The sequence below is a fragment of the Podarcis gaigeae genome (assembly GCF_964106915.1).
Source record: "Podarcis gaigeae genome assembly, chromosome: 5".
NCBI classification, from domain to species: Eukaryota; Metazoa; Chordata; class Lepidosauria; order Squamata; family Lacertidae; genus Podarcis; species Podarcis gaigeae.
Genome location: NC_139681.1, coordinates 53,731,688 through 53,748,148, shown reverse-complemented (window position 1 = coordinate 53,748,148; position 16,461 = coordinate 53,731,688). Strand labels below are relative to the sequence as shown.

Genomic DNA, 16,461 nt, shown 5'->3' with positions numbered 1-16,461 from the left:
ATTGGGTGGTGGCTTAGCCTCTGATTCTGTTCAGGGACCCTCTGTGTCTTGTAGAGGAGGTTGGGGTACTGTGACTCCTGAGAGACCTGTATCCCCTACTGTTCATTTTCAGAGTCTACTCCTCTGTAATGTTTGCTCTGGGGAATGCCAAGTGTTCCTCTGAATAGGGTTCTTCCAGCAGCAGCCTAGCATTTAAATTATCTTCAGAAGTCTACAAATCAATGTAGTTTTGAAAGGATCAGTAGCCCATCTTGATTTAAAATGGTGTCCAATGGTATCCAAAAGCTGTTCCTCAGCATCAGGAACCTTTGTGATAAATTGGGTGGCAATATTTTCAGAGATGTACAAATCAGTGCAATTTTGAACATTTCTGTCTGCCATCTTGATTCAAAATGGCATGTGATGATATCCTAACTGATTCCTCTATCTTGTGAACTGATGCGCCAAGTTTGGCGACAAAATCTCAAGAGGGGTCCAAATAAGCGCAGTATGGAACGTTTCAGTTTGCCGACTTGATTCAAAATGGCATCCAATATTCAGACAAGCAGTTCCTCCACCAACGGAACCCTTGTGCCAAATTGGATGGCAAGAGGTGTCTGAAACACAGAGAACAGATGGACAGAGAGACATGTCAATTTCCAAAATATGTAATAGATTTGGGGGCTACACAATATTTTGTTATAGGAAGCAGAAAAATCAATGTCTGTTTATTCATGTTAACCCTTTTCCTACACAGATAAAATCATAAATGGTTACATAAAAAATAGTAGCAAACCTCTGGCTCATGTTATGCATCTGAATGGCAGCCATCTATTCTCTAGCAATTAAAAGCCGGTCATCTCTGTAATATGCATTTTAATATAACCATTGTATCGGGCACATTTGTTTAAAAAGAGATAACAAAAACAGTGAGCTTTTGATATATACTTCTGGAAATATATATCTAACATCAACACTGTAATACTTATTGTAGAAGATATAGTTCACTCACTGCTGAGGAAATAGTCCACATTAAAAGGTACATGAGGTGAAGACTAAGGTAATAGTGGTCATAGGTAATTGTAACCATGGTCCAATTTTAATCTGGCATCAGAATCCCTCAGTAGGTAATTCTAGTATTTGTTTTAGCACCTCTGATAGAAAGGGAACATTGGTGTCAGAAGTATCCCTTAAACCAGGGATCGGGAACCCATTTTAGCTGAGAACCACATTTCTACATGGGGAACTTTCCAGGGGCCACATGTCAGTGTTGGGTGAAGTCAGTGGCAAAAATGGTCAGAAGAATGGATGTGACTCTTACCTTTGTACAATGCGCTACATGCCAGCGACACAAAACCCAGAAGTTTCTACATATACTAACATTTGGAACATGTGCAGAGTGGGGCAAACAAGACCATACTGGGTCTAAAAATCAAGCCTTATGAGGAGCAGTTGAGGGAGTCGGGGATGTTTAGCCCGGGGAAGAGAAGACTGATATGATAGCCATTTTCAAATATCTGAAGGGCTGTCACATGGAACATGGAGTAAGCTTTCTGCTGCTCCAGAAGGTAGGACCCAAAACAATGGATTTAAATTACAAGTAAGGAGATTCCGACTACACATTAGGAAGAACTTTACAACAGAGCTGTTTGACAGTGGAAGAGATTACTTCAGAAGGTGGTGGACTCTCCTTCATTGAAGGTTTTGAACCACAGTTTGTTCATCTGTCAGATGTGATTCCTGCATTGCAGGGGGTTGGACTAGATGACCCCTAGGGTATCTCCTAAATCTACAATTCTGTGATCCTATTATCACAGTTGAATGTCACCTTTTAAAAATTGATTTGTCTGTTTAAAAGCATTTATACTGTGTACCACTTAGCATTTCGAAAATCTCTAAGCAGTGTATAGCTTGAAAAACAAATATAGAATGAAAACATTAAAGCAAAAACACAGCCTAAAAACCAGCTAAGACAGCAACATAAATACACATAAAAAGCACACAAAAATGAATTGAAACTCCTAAGATTCCATGATGTGAAATGGGGCATTTTGATCATTTGTTTTAGTAATATTTTGCCAATAAAGCAAATCAAAACCAGAGGACAAACTAGGAACCAGACCCAGGAAACAAGAACATGCCACTCCTCAGGAAAACCTTGTTTTTCAGGTGAGGCATCGCTGGAACAGGAAGCTTGTTATAGTAGTCCTTTCTGCCCAGGAAGATCCCATGGCCAGCTTGGATGGGCAGTCAGTCCAGGGTCTGAAGGTACTCTACTTAAAGAAAATGCTGCCTGCAGTTTAGTGATTAACCACATGGGGCAGCTGCGTCCAGCAGCTCCTGACAGTGCAGCATAAGAAATGATGCTCACATCATATGTGTGTTAAATTACTGAATTTCTGTCTTTCATGTGGTAGTTCTGTGGTAGTCCTTCTGATTATTGTTTATTTCACAATCAAGACTAAGTTGTTGCACAGTTGTTCAGAGGAACTGTGAGTCTTTTCCACAGCAAGTTCATCTTTTGTGGGGAAAATAAATTTCCTTGGTCTTCAAACTACAAGATCTTATCAGTTGGGAAAGGTAAGAGAGAGAGAGAATTCAGATGTGGGGATGATTGTGTTAGTTTTTCTGCTTATGATGCCAGTGTTTCTGTCCCAGATTTTAATATTCCTTTTTAAACCGCATAACTGTGGACTTTAAAAAAATTGATATACCATTGTCATGTTGTGCTACATTTCATTCACACCAATAGGAAAATTCAGTGTACAACACCCTCCTATGCCCATCCCAGTTTTTTAAAAGCATTTTATATTTATGTTTCAATTTTTTAGAGCTCAAGTGTTCCATGTACAACTCAAATAAGCCTTTCAACATTTAGGAATAAGAGATGTTTGTCCTTATTTTATAGCCATCTGCTGCCATTTTGTAAGCCTTTTCCATTTTTTCTCTCCTGTTTAAGTTGTGGGCTATGTCAACCACTGTTTACACTGTTCCAGTTTTTTTTCAGAATTTTGAAAAAGAAAAAGCAATACACCATAATACCGGCTTATCTAGGTATAAGTTTCTTAACAATTATGTGACATACACTTGAGATGACAAAAGGAAAGGTATGTGTTGTTCATTAGAAAATGAAAAATAATACGTTATAATTATTTCCACTTTTTCTAGACACCCTTTGGCTTAACCTTTATTCCCAGTCGTAACACAGCTTTATGTACATCATGTAACTTCGTTTCCTCAAGTTTCCCCCTCCCAACCTTTGTACTGCACTTCCCTCTCCCAGTGTTTGACAGAGAATCAGACTGTAAGCTCCTTGGGGTCAGGGAACCTTTTTTGCCTATATAACACTGTGCAGGGATAATATGTGTTTTATTCCAATAGGGGTTTTATGTTTTCTAAAAAAATAAAATAAAAATGTGGTAGAACCTCTGCTCAATCCTTTGAGTAAAACAGGGGAAAGAAAGAAAGAAAGAAAGAAAGAAAGAAAGAAAGAAAGAAAGAAAGAAAGAAAGAAAGAAAGAAAGAAATGAACTCCCATTTTTAATAGACAAGGAAAGAGACGAGCACTAGGACCTGCCCGGAGTCTTTGAATCAAGAGGTCCCTTGATTCATTCAATCTCTCCTAGACATACACACACACTCTCTCTCATACACTCACACAAACTGCAACAAGAGGAGGAAAGTCGGCCAAAAGGGCTTTAAAAATTTCAAAGTTTCCATTTGCAGAAGCAATGGGGAAACGTGGCAGGCCGAGGAAGGAATTCAAATGTGAAGAGGATGCTGTGGAGCCTGGCGTAGGGCAGCCGCGGCAGCAGCAACTGCCAGTGGCAGATAATATGTCCAGGTGCCCGTTCAGTGACATTTTCAACACCAGCAGCGAGGACTCCATGGAGAAGATCAACACTTTCCTACAGAACGTGCAGATTTTGCTGGAAGCAGCCAGTTACCTGGAGCAAATCGAGAAGGAAAACAAAAGTAAGTGGAGTTTTGGTTATGTTTGGTTCCTTCTGCTGCTGCTCCTTAAAAATAAAAAAATAAAAAATAAAGAGAGCCAGGCATGTGCGATGACAACAGAAAATGAAGAAAATCTTCATGAAGATGCAACAAGACAGAGAGAGAGCCGGGGCTACCAGATCAGGCTAAACTCTCGGTTAGTTTCACCCTTACAACCACATCCCAGCAAATATATACGGTATTTCTTTTTTAATGCACCAAGAGATTTCGAATTTTTTTTATTAAAAACACCCGATCGAATTAGAAAAACATTGTTTTAGTATAGTTCTCTCTTTTTTTAGAAACAGAAACAAAACAAAGCCACAAGCCGTGCTATCCGTAAAGTGACCCAGAACAATGTCATCATGTTATATTTGCATCTTTGTGGCATGTTTTTCTGAGATCTCCCGTTCCAATAAAAGACTGGTAATGTGTCAAAAGGGGGGGGGGGGTGAGAGAACAAAACTGGCCCAACTAAGGGCTGGTGTGGAAGGAGGAGGGGAAGACAATGCAAAACAAACTTTATGCTCGGTTAGTAGACAAACGGAATACTTCGAAGATTTAAGCAGAAAGGAAAAGGGAGGAGGGAGCTTGTTTATATTTTTAAACTCTTGCACTCCTCCCCCTCCCTCCTTCGTCCAGAAAACCGAGCCGGATAATAAGTGAAAGGGAACAAAAGCGGGGTAGCCAAATAGAGAGATGTGTATTTTTCTCCCCCTTCCCCCTCTGGTAGAAAAGGATTTGCCCCAGCACCCCTCCCCCCTCGCTAGCGTCGCCGTCAGCAAAAATAACAATCCGTCGGGAAACGCTCGTTTGCAACGTCTTCGCGCGGGGCTCCTAGAACAATAACAAGCCGGGGATCGTTTTAACCAAACCTCGCTGGCGTGTGATCTACTGTAACAGGAAGGTCAGGGGGGGAATAAATAAAGCAATGCATCGCGTCAGCCCCTGCAGTGGGGAAGAAGAGGGAGGTGTTGAAATAACTCGCTCCCCTTGGGTTTAAGTTTATTATTTGCATCTTGCAGTCTCTGGGTTGTGCGTTTGTTGTTTCGGCCCCACGGACAAAGTGGGCCTGACGGATCTAGCGCTCCCCCCCCCTCCTGTCGCCCCCGCGCAATCCCCCCGTGTAAATTTCCATTGCAGCTCAACTCGCTTAGCCTTTGTTGATCGCTTTCTCTCTCTCTCTCTCTCTCTCTCTCTCTCTCTCTCTCTCTCTCTCTCTTTTTAATGAATAAGTGGATATGGGTATTGTTTCCGGGAGGAGGATGGAGGGCGAAGACTCGACAAAGCCTCCCCTCCTCCTGGTCGTCGAGCTTTGCAATGGCAAAGGCCTTGCTGTCATCAATGGAAATATTTTTAGAAGGCAGCTCGTTTCCTTGTAAATCCTGTTCCTCCTAAGTCGCCCAACCAGACTTTTGAGGACTCAGGTGGAGGGACCTTCGCTTGACGCGGCCGGATCACACAAGGCAGATGAGCTAAATTAATGGAGCAGGATCCCACCCCCCACCCCCGCTCATTCCCTCCCTTTCCAATGGAAAGTCACGTAGGCAAAGAGCAAAGTAGCCAGGTAGCCCACGAGGGTGGGGTGGCGCCCGCGGTTCTCTTTCTCGGCAACTTGGCCCGTGTGGGACCAGTCCATGTCTCCTGGTCACCTCCTTTCATTAGTGCAGGTGAAGGTGGTGTACATAACTGGGTCAGGCTCGCCTCTCTCTTTCTGAGCTTACAAAAACAAACCTGCACCAAAGTACAGTATCAGTTTCCCTCCAGAGAATTTAAAAAACCTCTTCCAAGCTTTCTAAAAAGACCTCATCCAATGCCAAAGAAAGGGAGAAAACAACAAGGGATTACATCAACGCAGCAACCTACGCATTGTCTTGCTAGTTCTGTAGAAGTAGCCCCGCCAGTTATCTTACATGGGTTGTCGGTGCTGACAGTAGTTGAACTCAAAACAGTAATTTTGCTTACAGCGGAAGATCTGCGTGTTGTTAAATGGTGCTGTCAGTTTAATGGTTTATTTTTATATTCTCTTTGAATCAGCAAGGCATATGCGGTAGGAACACTCCTCGCCTCCATTATGTCCTCCTCCCACAGCCTTATTTATTTTGAATTCGCCAGGTGTCTCCAGCAGGAAGGCCTAGATAAATATGAAACTTGATGTAAACAGCAGCACTCTCATTAATGCGAACTTTTCGATTATCCCGTATTTTTTGGGACGCTCTCCAAGCTATTTGGATAAATGGAGGGGCGGCAGCAGCAGAAATGCACTGGCTTCAGAAAGCAATACGAGTATTCATAACGCCTCCGGGGAATAACACTGCAGTCCCCCTGGACCCGATTTGAAAGTCTGTGGGGCTGTCGGTTTGGTGAGTTGTAATCTCATCCAGGGAAATCACGTGCGCGTCCCCCACCCCTTCGGGGAACAAGCATCTTTCTCGGTTTACTCTGGATTTCTCACACCTTGGTGCACGGTTAGAAAATGCTGAGGAGCAGATGCTGGCTTCTCTTTTCTCCACCGCCTGCATTTGCAAACAACAGTGCTGCAGCCCCCCCCCCCCCCGCCGCATGTAGCTCTGCTTCACTAAAACTTTTTAAAATGCGCTTATCCAATGCCATTTTGTACAACTTCTTAAAAAATACACACAAACAAGGCGTGAGGACTTGGGCAGCGTCCACGCGCAGCCCCCGCCTCTCTCCACACACCCCCCCCCCCGCCCTGAAGTTTCATCAGCGAGGCTGCAACGCAAACGCCGGGGCTGCCTCGGCTGCACTCTGATCCGCCTGGCTGGGTTACAGTATAATCAGCCCCGGCTCCTCCTCCTGCTCAGAACCACATGGTTTCCACATGGAGACAAACTCCTCACCTCTGATTGGCCCCGCTCTAACTCGGAAGGCGTGGCTATCCCGAGCCTCTCCGCCAATGGGGGCGCCCCTTCATCCCTATGACGTCACGCGTTGCTGAGCCTGGAGATCAAGGGGAGGCGCCTGCAGCCGAGAGGGTGTCCTTGTTGGGAGTTGTGGTCGGGTGATGTCATAGTCTCCGCTTAAAGGGGCAGGGGCCCTCCTGGCCAGTGTGAAGAAGCGCAGCAGCGGCAAGGGCAGGAAGGGGTGCAGCGAGATACAGCCTTTTTCCCCTGCGAGGCAGAGAATGGCAGAGCCCCTCGTAAATTCCTGCAGGATTGCAAAGCAAGTGATGAAATCCTTTATCTGCGGGGCGCCCTGCTTCTGCCGAAGGAGAGCACGCTCAGGCTGCCCGGAAAATGTTCCGTGTCCTCCTTCCTTGGGGCACGGATGGGGCGGGTGCTTTGCCAGGCAGTAAAAGTTATTTATGTTTGAAAGGCTTTCCTCTCTGTTTATTTTTCCACCAGCTGGATTTATGCCCGTCAAGGTACCAGAAACTCATAGGCCTCGATAAAAGATTGGAAGTTTTTTTCCCAGGATGTTTCCAGTCTTCTGTCGCACTTCGCTTTGCTTTTGAATTTTTGGCACATCAAAGGCTTTGTGAAGCCAGTGCTCTACCGTAAACCTTCGTGCGGAGGGCAGGCGCAGATTCGCGCTCACCTCTTGTTTACTAGCTGCAGATTGGTGGTGCCATCCCCGCTCCCCGCCCCCATACGGACCAGTAAATAGGACTTTCGGGAAAGCCACAGTTTCTTTTAGGATATATATATACAATGTAAATTAAATCACCTTGCAAAGCATGGCTTCTTTGTGATATACTTATGTAGGGAGACGACCGTTCCAGTCCACTAAAACAACGTGTGCAATTACTTTGCAAAATAAATAAAGGCATAATTAAAGGCAGCGAAGAAAGAAAAAGTAACTCTGACTTAACATCAATATTATTTCAATTTTTTATGGCAGGTTGCACTTGGCTTGTGCACTGTCTTCCCCCTCCCTTATATAAAATATTTATCATTTTCACTTTTCTAGTGCCTGTTTATAACTCACATTGGAACAGGAGAGCTCAGTTCCATTTCATCTTCTGATTCTCATACACCATATGTCATTGTCTCCGCACGCAGGCTACTGCTTAAAGGGCAATATTTTCATTAATTTTATAAAGCCCAACACTAGCATAATTCACAATAATGGTAATCATCATACTAGTTTAATTCATTTTGCAAGAAGCATAATACTTGGGCATGTGTTTTAAACAAACATCTCAGGCCTAAACATTTTTAAAGAAAGGAATCCCCAGTTGCCCCACAAGATCATTGTAACTTCAACATGTGTGTTTGCATTGTAGATCAAAATGGAAACAATACAAAGCACCCATAATGGAGAGAGAAGAATATCTGTATTTTAAAAAATGCATGATTGAGAGAGGCATTGGCATTACTGGCTGCAAACATCTAAGGATATATCCGTATGTTCATTATGAGATGATTGCTCAAACCTGAAATTGTTTGTTTTTTTAGGTTAGCAATACAATAATAATTATACCCTACATGCTTTGCTAGCCAGCCCATCAGCATATCAGTAATGTCTTTTCACCCTCTTGGGAGATTGTCTCAAGATGATTTTTACATGACCTTAATGATTTCCAGAAGGGAAGCCACGTTAGCCTGTTATAAAACAACAAAGAGTCTTGTGGCATCTTAAAAGACTAATAAATGTTTTTTATTCTGTGGCCCACATAGTCTGTAGCCCATTACAGCTATTTCTGTAATAAATCTGTCAGCCTTCAAGGTGTCACAAGACTCAGTGATCTTTCTAAAAATGTGGCATCGTCAGAGGCGCTACTATGGTGCCAGTGGTACACCAGTGCTAGTCTCTGAGCTTTGTGGGTTGATAAAAAGTTGGACCACATCAGATCACCATGGCTCCTGCTTCTCTTTTTAATCCCCCAATGTCTAGAAATGTGCTTTACATAATGATTTCTGCAGCAGGAGAATTTTGCTTAAAATAAATGGTATTGACACCCCTCCGACATAATGAAAAATGTTTGGAGGGCCCCCCAAGCTGGAATCCTTGATGTGGAGCATTTTCTGCAACTGCTAAATGCCAGCCGTATAGCCTTTTGGCCGACAAGTGACACCAAAGTTTCTTTCTCGTGCATCCTTAAGACCAGTGCTATAATTCTGTAGGACAAATGAACCATGGAACCTTCTGAGCATGTGTACATAAAGCATAGAAGTAAGACAATTCACATAAAAGACTACAGATAAAGCAAAATAATAACACCACAGTGATTCTTAGCAATTCTACCATTCAACAATAACTCACCATTTCCCAAAGATTAATCCCAATATTAAAATCCACTTCACACATTGTAATCTAGTGGCAGTCTATGTGGGAGCTATACTGTCTGAAAGCTGCTATCCACATGGCTTGGCTTCAGCATGGTGATTCTTGTAGACTGTATGATGGTCCTGGCATAGATACAATTAGGTTCAATCATGGGTGAAGTTAAGTATTTTTCAGATGTTACCAGCACCATGGTCCAGTACAAATGCAACTAGCATCTAATTGCAAGGTTTTTGGAGGGAAGGATCTGGGTTTTTAAAACAAATGTGGTGTGATTCTCCACCCCGACCATCTTTACAGATTTGTAGCAGAGGTTGTGGACCTTATTCTTGTGCAAGACATTTCCTTAAATTTACCACTTGGCAAATTTTTCATCAGTAGTCATAATCCATAGCTGACGACAGTGAGCAGAAAAGGTTTTTGCTTTGAGCTACAAGCTCTGGTAGCTAGAGTGGTTCCTCAAGAAGTACCTTGCCTTTCCAGCTTTTTCAACATTATGTTATGCTCTGTTTTGATTTCTGTTCTAAGTGCTTTTATGTATTTTGAAAGATTTAAATCTCTGCAGTTTTCTGAAGTATTTGCTTAAAAAGATATTTCTAACAGGACTTTTGGTGTGTTTGATGAGGTTTTTAATAACGAGGGCTGGGTGAAGTGTGTGTGCCCATGATCAATCTTAATTGCAAAGTAATAATACTACAAAGCCAACCAGCCATGGTCCTCTATATTGGTGTACCTAAGCATACATTTAATAAATTAGCAAATTTACACTGTGGTCAGTTGGATGTCTGTATGCACTCCATGTGGAGATCTGCCTTATCGATAAGATTTTAGCACCAACACCCCTTTGAGACCATAACAGATGAAGTAGCCCTGAGGAAGGAGCTCCTAAGACCCTTCTATGAAGAGTACTCAACCACTGGCATTGCCCCATGGCTATTTTTCATGTTTGTGAAAATACATTGTGTGTTCCCCAAATTAACTATTTAAAGACTCATTTTGCTATGACAGAGGTAGAATGATAAAATAAGGACACACATAGGAAATAAGGTTGAGTGTCTGTGGCATTCAGCATGCATTTAACAAAACGCTTTTGATCTGTAAGCCGTTTTCGTGCTGTTCAGAGAATATATAAAGAAAAGCATTGTTTATGTTCTTTTATCAGAAGCTTATCAGAAGCATACACTTATTCTGTATGCATCAGTCAAAGTATTAATTTCTAGTTGGTGGTAAGTTGCAAGTGCTGCTATTAGAATGAGGTAGCATAGTTCAAGTTCACTGTAGCTTGAGTTCATTCTCTTTATTGTTTTTCCTTGTATGTATGAAAGTGCTTCAACTTCATCTCATCCATTATTCCCTTTTCCTTTTTTCTTCTTCACCATGTATCTGCAGTAAAAAAAAAAAATGTCTGACCTCAGTGTAGCCTAAAGGCTCAGAAACCAGATGGCAAATAAAAAGCAATCTAAAATGTATTATTTTAGATCACATAATATATAAGCCTCTCTTGCAATTTGGATGAGGATGAGAGTTGACTTGCTTTTCTGAGCATCAGGAGTTGGCAAACCTGATTAAGAAGGCAGATAAATGAAGGGTTTAAAGGAAAGACAACAGGAATGTGTCTGCTGCAGCAGAAGGGCAGGCAGGACAGCGAGGGGCAAATTTGTTTTGTTACCTGAATCCAGATGTCATGCTTAGCTTTCACAGTTGACCAACATAGACTGAACTTGATACCTGCAGAGGTGCTACACGCTCTTCTCCAAATCACTTTGCTTTCCAACGGGCCGCCAGGAAATCATATGAATCTCATCCATGCTACTTTCTGCCCTTGGGAATCACTAGTCGCAAATACACTGGAAGGTTTTAAAATTATGCTTTCATCGTTTTCCTGCTTGTCTAAGAATAAGGCAGGTTAGCAATTGTAGTGGCTTCTCGTCCTTTTTCCTCTGGTCCCCCTGATAACACTGAACAATATCTGTGTGGCTGGAGCATCCCTATGGAACGCCGCTGCAATATTAGTCTCAGGTTAAATGGGTATCTGAACAGTATTATGCATTTATGTGGACTTTGAGGCCTCCTGCTGCTATAGCCATAGAGGCTTATCTTGGACGTAGAAGCATATGTATCATAGACCCAAAGCAGCAAAGGTAGGCGGTAAAATAGTGGTGGAGTGTTTACACATATATTCATGGTAGTGGAATTTTGTTATATCCTCTGGTATCAAGGGTAAAAGATTACACACAGGGTGCCCTAATTACACAAAGTATTAAATATTTAGACATATTTATCAATGCACATGTTAGTGACAAGCATTGCTTCAGAAAGAGTGACTGACATCCAACTAAGTACAGTAATACTTAAGAGAATTGTTTATTTCAGTGGGTCTGCTCTAAGTATGATAAACACAGGATATTGCCCAGTGTCTCTGAAACCAAGTGCGGTTATTCCCATATATAAAGTCTGGGAAAGTGTTTTCATAAGAAAACACTTTTCTTTCATAATCTTAAGATAAACCAGAGCCTGCTTCTTCAGTTTGGTGTGTTGGCAATTTGAGTTTGTGCTTATGAACAGGAATTTGCTATGGAGGTACTTCCTTGGATTCAGGATCTTGTTAAGAGATGGGTGCTGAAGTGGCCATTAATAAGATGTAAACAGCCCCTTTCTTAAAAGGTCAAGTGGGAGGTGACAAAGCTGCCAATTGGCATGCAGTGAAATCCAAAGAATGAACTGACAAGGACATCATTACCCATAAAAGGTGCTCTCTTCTTCTCCCTGACTGTGACCTGATCTGTACTTCTTGAGGGTACTCCGACTTTCCATTTGATGGTTACTTTGCTGTGGTGTGTGTCTTGTGATACGAGAGGTTTTTAACAAGCTAACCGTCACAAGACTTTCCAAGGAAATGAAATGATGAGAACTTCATTTAAAGAGGGGGGGCTGCATTATTTGCCGTGGTTGATGTTTACAGAAGAAAGCTCAACCGAAAAGTTGATGTGAGAAGTAAAATTCCAAAATACCTCCAAACAACGCTCCTCCTCCAGCGTGTGGGGAGAAATATAGCACTTTTGCTAAGCAAATTTTACAGTCCTTATTTCCTTCAATCTCAGAAAACTCCTAAAATGGCCCCACTTTCCAGATGAGGAGCTGAGCTTGAAAGGCAATTGTTTACATACAGTTCCTGGGTGGTTTTATGGGTTAGTCAGCATCATGGGACACCCTGATGTACAGTAGCTTTGAACCTTTTACTGATGGCACAAACATTTTGGCAGATAATTCCAACTCACTGGATTGTTGTTGTGAATCTTGCAACCACACCAGAGTGTAATTTGCCTACAGAAGAGGGATGGGCCCTCCAGATGTTGTTGGACTCCAGTCCCATCAGTTCCAGACATAGTTACCCTTGTTTTGGAAGGACACTTTCACCCAGTCCGCACCTCTCAGGTCTGCGTCATGAGATGTTGAACCGTGTGCCCTCTTACAGAAAGCTAGGGTGTTGGCGATCCAATCCCTATGATATGAGAACTGAAGGGAAAGGCAATAGTGGACACTTTGACAGAAGAATGTTTTGCTCATTTAGTAGGAGAGTGACTTTCTGCAGTTAAGACCAGTCCTAGAAGACAGTCATGAAACTGGATGTCAATCACCTACAGCCTGTTTTACAGGGTACTAAATGCCATCTAATATGTAACCCGCTCTTCTGCCAAAGTGATCAGACAACCACCCCACCCTTGATAACATTTTTTCTATGCATTGTGATAGGTATTGTGATAGTTTGCCGTGCCTCATTGGTGAGATCAACTTCTATGTGTTGGGGTGCATAGAACCCAATGCACTTTGGCTCCTGCAACATGATCTGTGCACGGGAAATAGGGCACAGGTTCATGCCAGTCTATGTGCTCATTAGTGCATGCCAAGGGGCAGGGCCAGATGGCACAATTACATTTGGCCCCAGCACACAAATAAAATGCTATCTGCACAAGGTGACAGCGGTGGGGATTCCCACATGGTCTCCCTTCTAAGCACTGCTCAGGACCAAACCCTCTTAGCTTCATCACTAGAACTCTTCACAGGCCTTCATATTTTCTGGGCTAAGGAATGCAGACCAACATTTGAAAATCCTAATCAAAGATATAGGCTGTGTACACACCAGACATTTAAAGCATCCCCTGACAAGAATATTGGGAGCTGTAGTTCCCTCCCTGAAGTGCTACAACTCCCAGTACCCTTAAACTACAGTTCCCAGGATTATTTGGGGGGGGGGAGCTTTACATTTTTAGCCATAGTTGTCTCCTCCCTTGATGCCCCCAACACTTGCTGAAATTATAGACTTTTAGAAGGGGAAAGGACCTTGTTTGTCTGGAGCGGGCAGTAAGGCATGCACCAACAGTGATGTGCTTTCGGCTCTTGTTGAAAACTCACTTGTTCTCCTAGGCCTTTGAGGCTCGTTAGTATGAGCTTGCTGTATTTTAGTTTGGTTCTTTGGGTGGTGTCATATTTATTTTTGAATTGTAATGATCTGAATGGCTTTGCATTTTATATTGTTGTGGGTTGCCTCAAATGTTTTGAATAGAAGGTGGCATATAAATGCATTGAATAAATAAATATTTCTCAGCTCAAGGGCTACATGCCTTCATGGACAACGCTCCAGGAGTTGCATGCCAGTGCTGGGCAGGGCCAGCAAAAGCAACAGAGCAATGGACTCTTACCTTTGTTCAGCTGGGTACTTTCCTGCAATGCAGATTTATGACATTTATACCCCGCCTTTCTTCTGTCATGAACCCCAAGGCAGCTTACGTGTGGTTTCCAGGGAGTCACCCATCCACGTGTCTACACACAATACACTGTGTACACACTGTGCACCTTTAAAGCACATTCAAAGCACATTCTTATCTTCAGAAAATTCTGGGCACTGTTTACCCCTTGCAGAGTTAGAATTCCCAGCAACCCTCAAACTCCAGTGCCCAGAATTCTTTGAGGGAAAGAATGTCCCCTGAATGTGCTTCAAAGGTATTAGTCTTTTATCCAGGCACACGAGATGGACACATTCCGGCCAGGCAAAAGCGCAGGACTCGAGTGTAGGCTTGGAGAGCCTTATATAGCTCCTGGGCCTAAGGCTTCCCACCCTTGTAGGGGATCTTGTCCAAGCTCCTGCTCCATGCAGGGCACAGTCCTGGGTTGTTTTGAGTTTGCCCAAGCCACACTCCTGCAGGTATGTTAGGAGCTTTTTATGAAATACTAAATAAATAACTAATTCACTTGCCCAGGATCCTAGAATTGCACAATCCACTTGTGATTCTTCCTTTACTGTGTGCCCACTATACTTTTAAAGAACATTCAAAACACATTTCCCTACTTAAAAAATAAAATAAAATCTCCAGCTTTGCTAACGCAAGGATTACTGCATACTATATTCCTTTGCTTCTTCCTTCTGTCTTGCAATTAGAGCTAGAGGCATGCCTGAAGAACTGCTAGCGTTTATATTTTTGCAGAGACAACAGCTGTGCTTCTCTGTCCCTACAGTTTTTGGGACAACCTGAGATCCTTTGCATGAAGCCGGGTCTAACTTAATTAAGGCTGCAATCCTATGCACACTCACCTGGGGAGTAAGACGCATTAAACATAGGAAGTCTTACTTCTGAATAAGGCAACATGCATAGGATTGTCCTGTACTTCTGCACAGCATGTCCTCCCCATCATTCTGTCTTCAACTATTACCAGTGCTTTTTTTCTGGGGGGACGCAGGGGTACACATACCCCTAAACATTTTGTGAATCTAAGTTTGGCTTCACTGAGGGGCAGTATTTCAATATGAGTAGGAAAATGAGAGTACCCCTAAACATTTTTTTTAGAAAAAAAGCACTGACTATTACAAATTGCAGACATTGTCTTTCCATCATGTGCTCAGCAGTTCTGTGTGCCCCCTTCTCTCTCTCTCTCTCTCTCTCTCTCTCTCTCTCTCTCTCTCTGTGTGTGTGTGTGTGCGTGTGTGTGTGTATGTGTGTATGTTTACTATCCAGTTTGCTGAAGAGTTTAGATCACCTGAAAAGCTGGCTAATTTTTTTATGGCTTTTCATTTGTTCCTAATAAAAGTATGATGTTACTCTTGCTTTTGTGTGACAGTTTATGTTGCATTTTTTGTTAGCCAGTGGCTCAGTTTATAACTTCTAATGTTTTTCTTTTCTTTGTTTTTATTTGCTGATGTTTGATTAGCTGAATTTTAATCAACCTGCAGAACAGGTTAGTTCAATCTGGCCTATTATTGCATTTATAGAGTGGCAACAATGGCAGCACCAATAAAAAGGATGGGGGGGCATAGAAGCAGAAAAGTGGACTTCTGAAATTTATTTCTATAATTTAGATACTTAATGATCCAAACCTGTAAGCAGCTTACCTAAAACATCTACATTAAAATTACCAATAAAATCAGGTGTTAAAAAAGGTTAAGCTGAAAAAATTAAAAACAGAAATAAAACCAGCACTTAAAAATATGAATTGCAAACTAAAGTTACATATTAAAATATATGCCTGGGTAGCTTGTTAAACAAACATACAAACAAACAAACAAACAAACAAACAAACAAACAGTACAGCAAAAGCTCTTGCCTAATATCAATGAGCAGGGAATTCCGAAGTGTACATGCTGCCACACTGAAGAATAAAACGTGAGAGTGAGTTTTCTCCTTACATTACTGTGGTACCTCGGGTTACATACGCTTCAGGTTACAGACTCCACTAACCCAGAAATAGTACCTCAGGTTAAGAACTTTGCTTCAGAATGAGAACAGAAATTGTGCTGTGGCGGCATGGCAGCAGCAGGAGGCCCCATTAGCTAAAGTGGTGCTTCAGGTTAAGAACAGTTTCAGGTTAAGAACGGACCTCCGGAACGAATTAAGTACTTAACCCGAGGTACCACTGTATATTGAAGAGAAATGACAGTATTTTTCACATTGACACTCTCGTCCTAAACCTATTTTCGCTTAAGTAAGGCTGCAATTCTAATCCTGTTTACCTGGAAGTAAATTCCATTGAATTCAATAGGGCTTATGTGTAAGTAGCCATTGGTTAGGCTTGTGCTGTTAGTCCAATTGATTTTGATGGAATTAGCTTTCAAGTAGTAAGCCTGCTTAGGTATTCAGCCTTCTTTTAATTTTCAGTTGATTATTTGGGAATAATCTGAATATGAAAAGTGCATCTCCTTGAAATAATTACAGGGGTCTGGCAAAGTGGTAGGGGGTGGGTGAAGGAAAG

General features: G+C 42.2%; 1 protein-coding gene across 2 annotated transcripts in view; it reads left to right on the top strand.

Moving 5' to 3' along the window:
• Positions 1-3,539: 3,539 nt before the first annotated feature.
• MXI1 (MAX interactor 1, dimerization protein) overlaps positions 3,540-16,461 on the top strand; it is a 78,344-nt gene continuing 65,422 nt past the window's right edge. The window contains exon 1 of one of the 2 annotated variants that reach the window (XM_083741618.1): positions 3,540-3,954. In XM_083741618.1, the coding sequence (XP_083597744.1) occupies positions 3,711-3,954 (244 nt within the window). In that variant the 5' untranslated portion in view covers positions 3,540-3,710. The remainder of the gene's footprint in view (positions 3,955-16,461) is intronic. The other variant, XM_083741617.1, reaches the window with a different exon arrangement.